The 16,196-nt window shown below is 33.4% G+C and overlaps 3 protein-coding genes across 3 annotated transcripts in view; 2 read left to right on the top strand and 1 right to left on the bottom strand.

Annotated features, from left to right (window-relative positions):
• pfkla (phosphofructokinase, liver a) overlaps positions 1-1,670 on the top strand; it is a 27,719-nt gene extending 26,049 nt beyond the window's left edge. The window contains exons 21-22 of the mRNA XM_016469375.1: positions 104-209; positions 1,360-1,670. Of these exons, the coding sequence (XP_016324861.1) occupies positions 104-209; positions 1,360-1,507 (254 nt within the window). The 3' untranslated portion in view covers positions 1,508-1,670. The remainder of the gene's footprint in view (positions 1-103; positions 210-1,359) is intronic.
• A 2,276-nt stretch (positions 1,671-3,946) lies between these two features.
• Positions 3,947-10,561, bottom strand: LOC107675120 (formin-E-like). Its single transcript, XM_016469346.1, has 12 exons — positions 10,439-10,561; positions 9,302-9,391; positions 6,919-7,106; positions 6,786-6,819; positions 6,641-6,713; positions 6,387-6,522; positions 6,247-6,284; positions 5,201-5,385; positions 4,685-4,817; positions 4,552-4,593; positions 4,450-4,480; positions 3,947-4,092 (listed from the first exon to the last, which is right to left on the bottom strand). Coding segments are annotated over exons 2-12 (1,008 nt in total). The 5' UTR covers positions 9,304-9,391; positions 10,439-10,561.
• A 673-nt stretch (positions 10,562-11,234) lies between these two features.
• Positions 11,235-16,069, top strand: LOC107675128 (transmembrane protein 169b). The gene is made up of 3 exons (XM_016469353.1): positions 11,235-11,276; positions 12,921-13,260; positions 15,424-16,069. The coding sequence occupies exons 2-3, from the start codon at positions 13,004-13,006 to the stop codon at positions 16,031-16,033; spliced, it is 867 nt and encodes a 288-aa protein (XP_016324839.1). The 5' UTR covers positions 11,235-11,276; positions 12,921-13,003; the 3' UTR covers positions 16,034-16,069.
• The last annotated feature ends 127 nt before the right edge of the window (positions 16,070-16,196 follow it).

Below are 16,196 nucleotides of genomic sequence, written 5' to 3'. Positions count from 1 at the left end.
CCTGCTGAAGCCAATGGGATTTAGTCGCACGACAGAATGAATTCCCTGAAACTGTGCAGCAGCAGTTGAAGTGTGAATAAAGCCAGTGTGTTTGTGTCTGCAGGTCGTGTGTTTGTGAACACCCCGGACACAGCCTGTGTGGTCGGCCTGTACAAGAAGGTTCTGACCTTCAGTCCCGTCACTGAGCTGAAGCACCAGACGGACTTTGAGTGAGTGACTCTAACAATTACACACAGAACACACAGTTCTTTATTTGTCACATACATCTTACGTATGTGTGATATAATGTGCAATAACAAACAGAAACAATAACGTTTTAAGGAAATACACACACAGTATAAGTAATAGAATGTAATAAGCTGTCAAGAAATATGTGAAAATAGAATATAGTAGAGAAAAAAGAATAAAGTAGATATTTTATGCAAAATATACTAAACTATATAATGTAAACAGTAGGCTTACAGTGTGCAAAGTTTATTTTATTAGATTTTTTACTGTGCATACTACATACTAGATACTACTTCCACAACCAGTTAATATCAACCAATAACACCATAATTTTCAAGCAAAGATGTACTCATCTTAAAAAAAAATTTCCTTATAAAAAAAAAAATAACAGTGTAATTTTAGTATCAGTTATATTTTTGTTAAAATTTTGAATTAGATTTTATTTTTATATTTTCTGCTTTCACTGTAATTTGAACGTTTTAGTAATTTTAGTATTTTTGTCAATTTTATTAGTTACTTTTAAATGTGTCTACATAGTATTATTTTTTATTAGATTGATTTAAGCAAAGATATACTAAACTTTTTCCTCATTAAGAATTTACTTATTTTAGTATCATTTATTTACTATTATAGTTTTTATAATTATAATATTATAATTAAAACTAAATATATAATTATAGTTTTTTATATTTTGAAATAGATTTTATATTTTCTGCTTTCACTTTAATTTTAGTAACTTTTAGTAATTTTGTTGTATGTTTTTGTCATTATTATTAGTTTTTTGTTTTTTAAATATCTATATAGTATTTTTTATTAAGTTAAACTAAATGAAAATGAGAAATGTTGCCTTGACAAGTAGCTCACATCAAATGTTTATATATACATATATAATTTTATTTAAGTTAAAGTTTATTATTTCAAGTAAAAAATGATGCACATTCTTATGAGATGAAGAAAAAGCTGTTTTATTCAATTTGCTACTACTACTAATAATACCACTTTCTATAGTGCTTTTCCAGTTCTCGATGTATTTTACAAACAGTAATAGCAGGCTCCGTCATATGACATACTTTACACATACATAATGACAGGACAAACTGCTATCAGTAAAGCGTTCCTCTCGCCCTGCAGACACCGGATGCCCAAGACGCAGTGGTGGCTGAACTTCAGACTCATGCTGAAGATGTTGGCCAAGTATCAGACGCCCTTCAACGAGTACGTGACGGGAGAGATCGAATACGTGACCCGCCGCTCTCTCAGCATAGACACTGGCTTCTAAAACACACCAAACTGCCACTCCTCCATTAAAACCGGTAAACGCCTGATCCTTTAGTGAGTAAAGGAGGCTAAAACTCCAGATTTGTGCCTAAACCTGATGCATTCGAGTCCTGCATTTGCACCATGTTTACGCTGAACTCATGCAGTGTCAAAACTAGATCACTCCTGTTATAATAGAACGGTTTCCTGATAAGTTGACAAATTATTTTGTTTGCAAATATCGTATGTGTGAATAGATCGCTATGTATTTGGACCATTTCATCAAATCCAGCTTCTGATGTTTCTGGTCTTCAATTAAACTCACATTGTTTCTAACCATATATATACTGGGGGCCAGAAGTTTGAAATTATTAAGATTTTCAAATGTTTTTGAAAGAAGTCTCTTCTGCTCACCAAGGCTGCATTTATTTGATGAAAAATACTGTAAAGTTTGCATGATAGGACTAGGTGTTACGATCCCAATATTCAGCACCATTTAGCCGCACCATAGAACATTTTCCCTTCACTGTGAGCACTGTGAAAATAGTAAAATATTATTATAACTTAAATGAACTGTTTTCTATGTGAATCATATAGTAAAATATAATTTATTTCTGTGATTAAAGCTGAATTTTCAGCATCATTACTCCAGTCTTCAGTGTCACATGATCTTCAGAAATCATAATAATATGCTGATTTGCTGCTCAAGAAACATTTCTGATTATTATCAATGTTGAAAACAGTTGTGCTGCTTCATATTTTTCTAGAAACCGTGACACGTTTGTTTTTTTAGGATTCTTTGATGAATAGAAAGTTCAAAAGTACAAAATTTTGAATCATAGGCCATGCTTTTGAATGGTAGTGTATCACAATTTTCATAAAAATATGAAGCAGCACAACTGTTTTCAACATTGATAATAACAGGAAATGTTTCTTGAGCAGCAAGTCAGCATATTAGAATGATTTCTGAAGATCATGTGACACTGAAGACTGGAGTAATGATGCTGAAAATACAGCTTTGATCACAGAAATAAATTACAGTTTAAAATATATTCACACCGAAAATAGTTATTTTAAATTCTAATAATATTTCACAATTTTACTGTATTGTGTTTATGCACCTGTTTATGCACGATGTCAGTATGTAAAATTATATTGCTGTTCCAAAACAACTAATGCAAAGTACATTTAGCATTTTCTTTCATGGTGTAATGCAACACCAGTCACTACCAGTGAAAACACTGTGTTATACTTTATACTAAAACTGCTGCTGTTAGTAGATAATTCAATCAACTCAAAAGTTTCTATAGAATTCCCTGTTATACTCTGCCAGATCTTTATTCCAGCAGCTTTCCATAAGGGAAATGGTTTGATGTATCGTGATGAAGCACAGGTGGTGATTATGAACCTGGTGCTTTGATTGTTAAATGTTTGAACATGTATCCTGTAGTTGTGAGCTTCAGTAACATGACTGTTATATTGTGTGCCTATGCAGTGTGATTAGTGTGAAGCAATAGATAATTCTAGTGCAGCATGTTTTACTTCTCCAGTATTTAATACTCTATATTATATGGAAGCCTGAAAGATGTTTAATTATCAGGAAAATAATGTCACAATGCAATAATTATAGCTTAATTTTCTTTTTGCAAAACATAATTTTTCTTCTGCTTTTGGGGTGAAATATGGCCTGGTGTGGCCGGTTGGATAAACTGCTTAGACTGATTACATAAACATAGATTGTTCTAACTTGAATGCGAAAAGTAAACATATTATAGCTTGACTAACTGACTAACTTTCCTAAAATACAGCCTTAAAACAGTGGCCGTGTTTTATGCAACTTTTGTGATTTTCACCTCAGAGCATTTCAAACTTCCATCTTTAGCAGTGTTGCATATTGGCCTTTTTACATTGTATTACTGTCAACCATTCTGAGATTGTCTTGCTGACATCTCTGTAAGTGTGCAGTGAGTTATTCACTTACAGTAGTGTTTCTGTCTATACATGTAAGCCATAAAAACTACATGTAAAATGAATGTAATGATGCAGCCGGATGTCATATTAAAAGGACTGTCCTGTCATTTAAGAAAAATATATAATAAAAAGATATATTTAAAATACTTTGCTTTGTTGTAAGTAGCAGGAAAACAAATAGAAAGACTTTTTGAACTTTAAAGTCAATTTTGTTAAGTGTTGTTTTCATTTATATAGCACCAAATACATTTAATAAGAACATTCATTAAACTAATATTCCTAATTTTCTATTAACTATAATGCATGTATTTTAGTATACACATATTAAAATTACATCTGTAAATAAGATATTGTGAATCATATGCTGAGCGAAACAAATTAGAACAAAACGACAAATCTAGAATATAAAATGAAACTTTAACAGACTCTAACAGACATTTGAACACATTTCTGAAGTACAGCTGTAAGGTGGAAATTTATGTTAATGAAGTTACATTTTTCCAAAGCTGAATGAAAATGGAAATGAATCCGCAGATCCTGCCGTGTCCTGTGTGGAAGAGTTCTGCCGAGGGCTCTCCGTCCCAAATGAGAAGGAAAACTCCTCTTGACGACTCTCGGCTTCATCGAACAGGAAACCTTGCAGAGAAACAAACCGTATTAATGGGTGTAAATGTGCATAAAAATAGGTTTAATCTTGTTTAGGCAAAATATATATTTGATACATTTCTCTGTGTTTGGTGTGCAATGTGTCCTCAGAAAAAAAGGTACAAAAGCTGTCACCGGTGGTACCTTTTCAAAAAGTACAATTTTGGACCTTTTAGATACTAATATGTACACTTTAGCTACAGATATGTTCCTTTACGGTTCCATTATGGACCCTTTAAGGTGTACCTTTTGAAAAGGTACCACCCCAGTGACAGCTTTTGTACCTTTTTTTTCTGAGAGTGTGGCTGTGTTCTTGACAGGTTTTGATGTTAGATATTCATACTTCAACTGAGAACTTGGGTGCTGATCCTGGTGACTTCTTTTACCAGAAACACAAAATCAGCTTTCAGTCATTTAAAACGTTCACCAATTAAGCACAAACAGAAATACCTTGTCGCTGAAATAGGAGCGTGTGAAGGTAAATGGAGATGCCTACAACACACAAACACACAGACAGATGAAATGATGAAACTCTCTGTGATGAATCAATGCATGTGCCGGTCTTCCAACTGCTGAAGTTCACCTTTTCTGCAGCAAAATCACAGCCCAGCTTAGAGAACGCAGGTGTGCTTGGACCAGAATTCATGGAGAAGACAAAAGCGGGCGACTTGGTGTCTGAGATCTCCTGCCGTACAGGTGAGGAACTGGGACTGTTGCTGTTGTTAACAGATCCAACAGTTATCAGTCTCAAACTAGTACTTTCTCTTACTGTGAAGGATTTAACATAAATCTCCTTCTATGCTTCTTATTTCATTATTTCTAATATCCCTCCTGTTTTAGCTTTTTACTATTCTGAACAGTGTTTGAAACGTTATATTGCTAGCATTTCTCAAGTTAATGCCAACTTAAGATGAATCGCTTGTTATATTACTCATTTGGATAAAAGCATCTGCTAAATAAATAAATGTACATGTAGATGCATCTCTGAGAAATACATGAAGTAAAATGGGTTGCAAACATTGACTTTAGACTAATGTAATTGACAGTTTGCAACATATAGAGTACGCTTCATCATAAACACTGATGAATGGGGTCGTACTTTAGAGAGAAGATGGGGGTGGTCGGTGTGGCTTTTATTCTAGCCGGTGTTGGAGGAGGACAGATGCCACCCTCGCTCTCTGTGTCCTCCTGAACATCTGCTGTGGTCGCCTCCAAATGATCCTCCTCCTTCTCTGACATTTCCACCATGAGCTCAGAAGCACATGAAACATTCATATTCCCCTCCTGCATTCAATCAAACAGGTATTATAAGAATATCTACATTGGCGGTTAAACGTTTGGACTAATTAAGATTTTTTTCATGTTTTTGAAAAAAGTCTCTTTTGCTCACCAAGGCTGCATTTATTTGATCAAAAATACAGTAAAAATTGTGAAATACTATTATAATTTAAAACAACTGTTTTCAATGTGAATATCTGTTCAAATGTAATTTATTTCTGTGATCAAAGTTGCATTTTCAACATCAATACTCCAGTCTTCAGTGTCACATGATCTTCAGAAATCATTCTAATATGCTGATTTGCTGCTCAAGAAACATTTCTGATTATTATCAGACAGTTGTGCTGACACATATTCTTGTGGAGACCGTGACACACTGCCATTCAAAAGTTGGGGTAAGTAAGATTCCAACAAACAAACAAAAAAGGAAAATAAATTATTATTACTTTTCAGCAAGGACCCATTAAATTGATCAAAAGCGACAGAACAGACATTTATAGTTTTCAAATAAATGCTGTTCTTTTGAACTTTCTATTCATAAAAGATTCCTGAAAAAAAAAGTATCACGGTTTCCACAAAAATATCAAGCAGCAAAAACACTGATGCTAAGCATTTTAGCATTGATAATAATCATTATTAATACTTGAGCACCAATAGTAATTGATAATAATTAAGCAACAAATGAGAATATTAGAATGATTTCTGAAGGATCATGTGACACTGAAGACTGCAGTAATGATGCTGAAAATACAGCTTTGATCACAGAAATATATTTTTGACTAAAGACTTCTTTTAAAAACATTAACATTTCTTTTTGACCCAGTTGTCTGAGTGATTATTGTGTTTCATCTGTATCCGTTCATTCACCTCCTCTGACTGCTTCGGATCACCTTCTTGCATTTGATCTAAAATGAAAGGAATACTTGATTGTTATTGGTCAGTCGGTGTGCTCATTAGGGTTTATTTTGTGATACCCTCCATTCATATTAATATTTGCTCGTGTTTACCTTCTCCAGTTTTGTTCTTTGTCCATAAGTCGTGGCAAAGTGTGTCAGTTTGAGATTCACTTTCTGCTATTTTATCCTTATTCTCCTCAGAAGCATCTTCAGCAACCATGTGCTCATCTGCATATTCTTCAGGCCTCTAGGAGTTACAGAATTGACAATGCCTTGTTTCGACATCTTCATTTTTCAATAGAAGTCAACCAGTTGGAATATTTCTCAATTCTTATTCGAGTAGATGTAGTGAACAGCAGACGTACCTGCATTATGGGGTCCATTTCATCAAACGACTCACTGTTTTCAGTTTGTGGGGCGTCATTGTCTTTACACTTACTAGAAAGAATGTTAATTAGATGAATGCAACTAACATGACAAAAAAACAAATCTGCTGGGAAGATAAAATACCTGTCAGCAGCATCAGTGTCTGGCTCATCCTCACCTATCGAAACACAAGATCTGTATTAATAGAAATAGTGCACTTAAACATTAATTATGTGTTTTTTGTTTTTTTGGATGCACTTGGAAACAGGTGAATTACCCAGTGCTGCCATCAGTTCTCTCTCTTTTTCCAGAATCTGTTCTTCCATTGCTCTGATTCTCCTCTCGATTTTCTCTTTCTCAGCTTGAATCTTCAGCAGTTTTTGAGCCAGTGAGTTCTGACAGTATCGATCTTTATACTGCTGAAACACGTTCCTGTAGCTCTCCATTCTCTCCTGGAAGATTTTCCTTCAAAGACCAAGCATCTTTAACCCTATAAGCCTACTGTATTTTATTTGATACATGCTTTTCTAAGGCCTATAAATTCTATGATTGCTGAAAAACCTGTTGCATGCCATCTACTACATGCCTACTGCTGTCTGATTAATTATACTTGTTTGGCACAAGCTTGTGCGTCACGTGTCTTTTTGCTGTGAAATCTTTACTGATTTATATGAAGACGTAAGAATTAGTAGTAATATTTCAAGATGAACATTTACTGGACTCAAGCAACTTACATTTACTTGATTATACATACTACACTTTTTAGAATAATCATGTTAAAATGTTGACTTTACGTCTTGGGGTCTCAAATATGATCATCAGACGTTTATTTGTTCATCTCTCAATCATTGTATTGCATTGCATTATTTGTTTTGAAACTACAGAGCTTTAATCATCAAACTAAGCATTTAAATATCATCTTACTAAGACATTATTGGAGATATAGAGTGATGACTCATATTTATATCATTTTATGTAAGTATCTGATATACCTTTATAAAGATCTCATTGATTTATATTATAAGCATCAGAATTTCATCTTAATTTTTGGCCATATGAATATCAGCAACTGCACCAAATTGCATATTTTTGCTCAATTTGGGCCTCTGAATAAAATTAAGGCGTTTTCCCTCCATATTCTCACTATATCATACTATATTATGAGCAGAGCTGGGTAGATTACTTACAAATTGTAATCCGTTACTGATTCCAAATTACATGACAAATATTATAGTCAGTAACGTAATCCATTACATTACACATTTTAGGTAATAGATATATACAGTGGGTACGGAAAGTATTCAGAGATCAAAAGGGTGCTTCTACTAAATACTGAGCAAAGGGTCTGAATACTTAGGACCATGTGATATTTCAGTTTTTCTTTTTTAATAAATCTGCAAAAATGTCAACGATTCTGTGTTTTTCTGTCAATATGGGGTGCTGTGTGTACATTAATGAGGAAAAAAAATTAACTTAAATGATTTTAGCAAATGGCTGCAATATAACAAAGAGTGAAAAATTGAAGGGGGTCTGAATACTTTCCGTACCCACTGTATATAATCAGACTACTTTTTGATTACTTTTGACCTAACTCGTTTATCACATTGATTTAAATAGGATTATCTTGTAACATATTGATAGAAAAAGAACAGCCTAAATGTTGTTATTTGCAACATGAAGTGCATTAAACATTTTATTACATCAAGGTTTCCCAAACTGGGGTTCATGAGGGAACTGCAGGGGCTTTGTGAGTTTAATGAAAAGCAAATAATGAATTAAATCATAAAAAGGTCAAATGAAAATAAATTATTTTAAAATAACATCAATCAAGATGTATTTTATTTTTTTTACCTGCATGTCATGTGACCATTAACCAAGGTCAGAGAGCCGTGAACATGAAAATGTGATACTTAATTATTAAAATAATTATTTTAAAATCTCAGAGGTACTTCAAGTAAAAAATATTAGGTGAAAGAGGTTCAGCTGACAAAAAAGTTTGGGAATGCCTGCATTACATGTGAATAAGAAATAACGTGAATCTTGTGTCTGAAAGACAAAAGCCTTCCAAAGACATAATAATACATGATTAAATAACCCTCTGATAATTCAAATAAAAATAAACGTGTTCATCAGTAGTTGATGCAATGTTGAAATGCTAAGAAAACACTTCTTAAAACTAAAATGATTTTTGTAAATCCAGTGGTCAAATGCTGTGAAGTCACTGGTCTTTGTGTGAATGTCCACAAAACTGGACTTTCTGAATGTATAGAAGCGGTAGGCTGTTTTAGAAAGGAACATTTAAAAGATGAAAAAGAGGAATTAGGGAGAATCAATAAATTATGATTTTTTATTTTTTTTGCTATTGTGTGAATAATATGTAATCAATAAAAAAGTAACTGTAGTCTGAGTACGAGTATTTTAAAATGTAATTAATCTAATTACAAGGAATCTGTTTACGTAATCCAGATTACATGTAATAATCAGTTACTACCCAGCTCTGATTATGAGCCATAAAATCCTGATGTGTCAAATATGATACTCAAGAGCAAACACATATGCAGACTTTTTCATATTTTGTCTAAAGGTTCAATAAGCTGTTCCATTTTAAAATAAACGATTTTTCGGACTATTATTTCTTAGGCTTTACAGGCTGGACCTACATGTCTTGATTATAGCTGTCCTGTCTCTTCTCTAGCTCGGCTTCCAGCGTCTTTTCATACTGAAGCAGCAGATGTCCTGTTCGCTGATGACTGATATCAGAACAGTGGTATTTATATTATAGTATATTATACTCAGTTTTAATATTTGAGATTAACCTCCTGAGACCCTGCATCCTCATATGAGGACATCATATTTTAGTGAATTTCTCTGAGACGTTACATGCCACAGTTTTAAGTCTGGATGTCCTGTACAGAGCACATTCAGGGCTTTTCAGAGATACTAAATGTTTGGATGTTTCACCATGACCACCCCCTCTCCTTGGTCTTCAAAAATGTCTGATATTAATTTAGTGACACTCTTATGGAAATATGATAATGTTTTGTAATTGTCATTTAAATCGGACACATTTTAAACTGTGTGTCATAAATCAACATCTCAGGAAAATGTTATGGGGTTTCAAATCAAAATATGACTTTCTGTTACGAAACAGGACGTTTCATTTCATACATGTCCTCATATGAGGACACCGGGACTAAAAGCATGTTTATTACGCATTTTGGGAGACACAACAAATGAACAGGGAAAGAAATTATATTTCAATATTCCTATGAAATATTATATATTATTATGAAAATCTTGTCAATTATTACTCTCAATATTACACTTCTTTTTTCATTACATGTTGCCCCAAAAACACATAAATATGCAAATTAGATTTAGTTTATAGATACATTATATATAATGAGAAAACCTGTTTGTGGCCATTTTACACACATTTTGCATGAAGAAAAATGGTATAATGTTATAACATAGTTGAGAATTATCTTTATACAAAGTTTGGTAAAAAAAAATCCTGAGAACTAAAAAAGTATTGGTGATTTAAAAAAAAATCTATTGTTTTTGCCTATGCATGTTTATTCATGTCTTTTTTTTTTTTTTTTTAATAAATTGAGTCCCGATGTCCTCTACCAAGGACGTAGCATAACTTATGAATGAAATATCATTATTTAAAATTTTTTTTTTTGTTTACATTTTTTTTAATGCTCTAAACAATGCAATGACATCAAAAAATGCCATTTTTTTCCTAAAATGTTTTGCCGGGTCTTAAGAGGTTAAGAATACACACTTTGCCGTACTTTTTAGTGTTTTCTCTGATAAACCTCGAAGTGTTTTGTTTGTGCTGGATCTCCTCACTGAGTTTGCTGATGATCTTGTGAGCTGTGCCACTGTAATCCTTCTTCTCCTGAATGCTGGACTCACAAACTAAAAACACAAATGATGACATTTTGTTGTTATTTCAATGTGAGTGATTCTTCAATTAGCAGAATGTTTATCCTTTTCAAGTTGTTTCCACTCTTTTACAAACATAAAAAAAAACCCCGTTCTATCTGTTCTGTCCTGTTTATTATTTTATGCATAATAAAAAAAATAGTTTAGCTTACTAATAAATGTATTTTTTATATATTTAATATAATATATAATAATTATGGTATTAATTTAAATTAATATATAATAATTGTGGTATTTGGTAAATAAAAAAATAAAAATACAAAAACAGAAAAAATTAATTAAATTAAATGAAGTATTTGGTTACCCTGGCGTGTGACAGGTCGTTTTCTGAATAAATAATTCAAGATTTGGAGAGCTGCAGATTTGACCATGTAACATCAAACATTTAATTAATAACATATTATATGCAATTTTGTATTTACACTAATTTATTATTTTACTTAATTCGCATTTATTAATTAAAATTAATTATTTTAAATAAATAAATGCATACTTAATATACAGACGCTGAGCGTCATTGCTTTAACTGGGGGAGAGGCTTCGATTGATCGTCATCTGATTGGACGAGACAGACGTTCCAGATTCAGTGGGCGGGGCTTGCGCATCTATATGGCTTCTGCTGTTGGGCATCAAAACCAGCTGAGCGTTTTCACAGCTGTTCTTTCATGTATTTGCAACTGGAAGGTAAGAATGCAGTTATTATGAATTAAGCAGGAGTCTCTGGTGGTTGTGAATAAGACGTTTGTTACAGTAGATCCTGGTTTGGGTGTGATAACCCAGCTGAGAGGAAAACAGCCTCTGCCTGGAGCTCAAGCTTTACTGTGCACTGATTCAAACTAAACCGTGATCTCAGATATTAAAATTCAGTTTCAGATGCTGTTTTATTAAAACACACTCTTCTCATACTCATGTATGTCTGTTTCTCTGACAATAGAGCTGAATGGACGGAAGGAAGGGTGTTGTTGGCTACACAAAAGCTATTGTACCTACATGTCAGTGTTATTTTAATATTTTTATATAATTTTTTAGCATTTATTAATATTTTGAATTAGCTTTTATTTTTATATTTTCAGTTTTCGGTTTAAGTTTTAGTAATTTTGTGATGTGCTCGTTTTGATTTGTTTTATTGTTATGTGTTTGTTGTGTTAATGTTAATTATTTTAACATTTAAAAAATATTGGTTTTTAACAAATATTTATATTTAGCTTTAATTTTGCTTTATTTCAGTTTTAGTCATTTTAATACTTCAACCTAAACTTATTTTTATTCCAGTTGGTTGTCAAGGCAACATTTCTAATTAGTGATTTTGTTATGCCTTTGTCATTTTCTTTAGTTTTGATTTTTCTATTTAGCTTAAATGTAGTTTTATTTCAGTTTCAGTAATGTTAGTACTTTAACCTAAACTTTTCTAATTAATTCCAAAACATTTCTAATTTTAGTTTTTTTTGTGCTTTTGTCATTATTTTTTACAAATATTTCTAATTAGTTTTACTTTGTTTTAGTAATTTAAGTACTTTATCCTAAACTTTTCTAATTAATTCCAAAACATTTCTAATTTTAGTTTTTTTTGTGCTTTTGTCATTATTTTTTACAAATATTTCTAATTAGTTTTACTTTGTTTTAGTAATTTAAGTACTTTATCCTAAACTTTTCTAATTAATTCCAAAACATTTCTAATTTTAGTTTTTTTGTGCTTTTGTCATTTTTATTTGTTTTTAATATTTCTATTTAGCTTTAAATTATTTTTAATTGTTTTAGTAATTTAAGTACTTCATCATAAATTTTTCCAAATAATTCCTAATTTTGTAATTCATTCCAAAACTTCAATTTCTAATTTTAGTTTTTTTGTGTGTGTGTGTGTGTGTGTGTTTTTTTTCTAATTTTTATTTGTTTTTAATATTTCTATTTAGCTTTAATTTATTTTCATTTGTTTTAGTAATTTAAGTACTTTCAACTAATATTTTTATTTTAAATTTTTAGTTTATTTCAATTAACAAAAACATTTTTAATAGTTTTAGTTTTAATTAGCAATAACAACACTGAGACACATCCGCTATTATTGCTCAGGAAAATAAATAATGTTCATTTAATAGTGGGGCATGTTGTCACAACGTGAACCTGCTATTACACAGCAAATATATTTATAACTTGAAAAAATATGCAACATCTTGCCTCATAATTAATAAACTCTTATATACTCTCTTGTATACATTTATATACTTTACCTGTTGGTCAGGCAAAATAATGTCATTTTTCCCTTATTTTCCTGTTTGAGTGAATGCATGCCAAAAATCAACTGTGCATCATGTTTCTCTCTCATTCGCAGAGGCTTATCATGTTTGGATGGAGTAAATAGCGTTCTCTAGTCTCTCTGAAGTTGTAGCTCCTCCCAAATCTTGTGAGACACTAACATGGAGCAGCTCAGGTCTGAAAGCCCTCAGCTGGAGTCTGTAAGGTCAGAGGTCTCTGAAGGGCAGGTGGATGAAGGAAGCAGCGGCACTAGCACTCGAAGGAAGAGGAGAAAGCGAGAACACCGGCCGGAGTCCATCATCGTCTACCGCTCTGATCCAGAGAGAGCCGCTGGTGAAGACCATGGAGGAGATAGTGAGGGTGGAGAGAGGAACTCTGAAGAGGGAGCTACGTTTCTGAACAACCCCAGCAGTGAAGGTGAAGCATGCAATCTCATGCAATCTAGTAAGAAAAGGATTTGGACACATAAGCCACTTAGCAATGTCTTTCCATTATAAAACAAAATATCAAAGTAAGCTCACAAAAATAAGTCTGTTTGGTTCCAAATTATAGATCAATACACAATATACACTGCCTGGCCAGTCACCATTTGGATTTAAGTAAGCAAATACTGAAGAGTCTAGGAATGAGTCATTATTGCAGTGATTAATATGTAATATGCAACAATTAATTTAACCCTAACTGATGCAGTGCATAGCTTTTCATTTCTTAAACAACCATGTCAGAAGACATACCCATGTCAAGATTCATCAGGCTCAGTTTGTGAAACAGTGGTTCAGTGAGCATGAGGAATCATTTTCATGTTTGAATTGGCCTCCACAGAGTCCTGAGCTTAACCCTATTGAAAGTCTTCAGGATGTGCTGAAGATCTCAGCCAAAAATCAATGCAACTCTTGATGGAAATAAAAGTTCAGAATCAGAATGCATTTATTGTCATTGCACAGCTTTACAACGAAATTCAGTGCAGCTCCTTGTGGTAGAAGTAACACACAACAAGCAGAATATGAAACATTGTAACACAACAGCAACTTGACACAGCAGCAAAAATAGATAGATAAATAAATTAGCAGTAGAAAGTATATTTCATAATCCCGTATGTATTAAGATGTATTGCACAGGACAAATGTTGTGATGTTGCATAACATTTTCGAAACAATGGCACAAAGTAAGCACAATGTTGTCAAAGCTAAAAGCGGTCCAAATCTAAATATTAGAGTGTGTGACCTTTTTTGCACAGGCACATCCCAAAGACTTTCAACAGGGTTACAGTCAGGACTCTTTCACAGTTTGAGCCTGATTTGTCATTTTACATGGGTACTTCTTCCAACGTGGTTGTTTGAGAAATAAAAAGTCAAAACATTTCAAAAACATATTAATCACTGTAATAATGATCCAATCCTAAAATCTTAAGCATTTGCTTATTTAAATTCAGACGCCAACTTTTTTTGGGCCAGTTAATGTATTTATACTTAAGAATTTAATACTTTTATTCAGTAAGGATGCATTAAATTGATCAAAAGTGACAGTAAAGACATTTATAATGTTACAAAAGATTTCTGTTTCAAATAAATGCTGTTCTTTGGAACTTTCTATTCATCAAAGTATCCCAAAAAATATAAGTGTATCACAGATTTTCACAAAAATATTGGGCAGCACAACTGTTTCCAACATTGATAATAATCATGTTTCTTGAGCATCAAATCTGCATATTAGAATGATTTCTGAAGATCATGTGACTCTGAAGACTGGAGTAATGATGCTGAAAATTCAGTTTTGATCACAGGAATAAAATACATTTGACAATATATTCACATAGTTATTTTAAATTGTAATATTTCACAATATTAGTTTTACTGTATTTTTGGTCAAATAAATGCAGCCTCTGTGAGCAGAAGAGACTTCTTTCAAAAACAATAAAAAAATCTTGTCTAGTGAAGTCTAACGTTAGTAAAGTTTCCTTTTCATAAAAAACAGACATGTTTTAATTTTTCACCATAATTTCCTCCCTCTTTCTGACCCTTAATGATGATGCACGTTAGGAAGAAGTTTTGAGCTGTGAAAGTGACGTAAAAGTTATACTCAAAAACTCTTATCTTAAAGGGGTCATTGAGAATTTTTAACCAAACTATGTTACAGACTTTTCATTAAGACCCTAAAGAATCATATCAACTTGTGGAAAATGGGCATCCTATGACCCCTTTAAGAGATTAAGGAAAATTTGATTCTTCATGATATGAGCCCTTTGACTTAAATCCTAAAAGTCAGATTTATTTCTGTAGCGCTTTATACAACACAGATGGTTTCAAAGCAGCTTCACATGAATAAACAGAAAAATAACAGCGTTAATGTCGTAAAATAATGGAACAGATTAAATTTCAGCTGTAAAATACAAGACAGTAATGACATTAATCAGCTCAATTTAGTTCAATGTTGATTCAATTCAGTTCAATAACTGTTAATGTTGTCAATGCAGTTGAATCCGTAATATTACTGAATATTAATGGTCTTTGTCTTAACATAGGGAATGCATAAAAACCCCCACAGCACTCTGGATTCTGTCTCATCCTAAATGAAATGTCTTGACCTCATTGTCTCCAAACAGCCGCTACGTGACGCTCACAGGGACCATCACGCGTGGAAAGAAGAAAGGTCAGATGGTGGACATTCACGTCACGCTCACAGAGAGAGAGCTGCAAGAGATGGCCAGGTCAAAGGAGCGTCTGGATGCCGAATGCGACGCTCGCGAGGGGTCGAGCTGCTCGTGCGGTTTTGGGCTTTCTCAGGGTCCCCACGCCGTCCTGTGGAGTCTCTCCTGCGCTCCTGTCGTCTTCGTCCTGTCCTTCATCACCTCGTTTTACTACGGTACTCTCACTTGGTACAATATTTTCCTGGTGTACAATGAGGAGCGTACGTTCTGCCATAAAATCACAGTCTGCCCGTTCCTCATCATCTTCTACCCCGGGCTCATCGTGGCACTGTCGCTGGGCTTGTACTTGGCCGTGGTTCAGGTGTCCTGGGCCTTCAGCGAATGGTGGCTGTCAGTCAGGGATCTGGAGAAGGGTTTCTGCGGATGGGTTTGTGGGAAGCTCGGATTGGAGGACTGTTCTCCGTACAGCGTAGTCGAGCTGCTGGACTCGGACACCATTTCTGGGAGTCTGCAGGGAAAGTCGCTGCAAACATCCTTGGTGTGAATAGAATTCATCCCGAGATTTTCTCCACTGGTTACACAGCCCTGCATCTTCTGCTGATTTGCCAAAAATGCCTAGTATTAGCTGATTTGATGATGCTGAGTTAAAAAATAAAAACAATGTAAACTTTCCACCACATAGTTTTTTCACAAAATAAGAATGATTT

This window comes from Sinocyclocheilus anshuiensis, unplaced genomic scaffold (assembly GCF_001515605.1).
Source record: "Sinocyclocheilus anshuiensis isolate Anshui unplaced genomic scaffold, SAMN03320099.WGS_v1.1 scaffold1005, whole genome shotgun sequence".
In the NCBI taxonomy this organism is placed as follows: domain Eukaryota; kingdom Metazoa; phylum Chordata; class Actinopteri; order Cypriniformes; family Cyprinidae; genus Sinocyclocheilus; species Sinocyclocheilus anshuiensis.
This window is presented reverse-complemented; position numbering and strand designations above follow the sequence as displayed.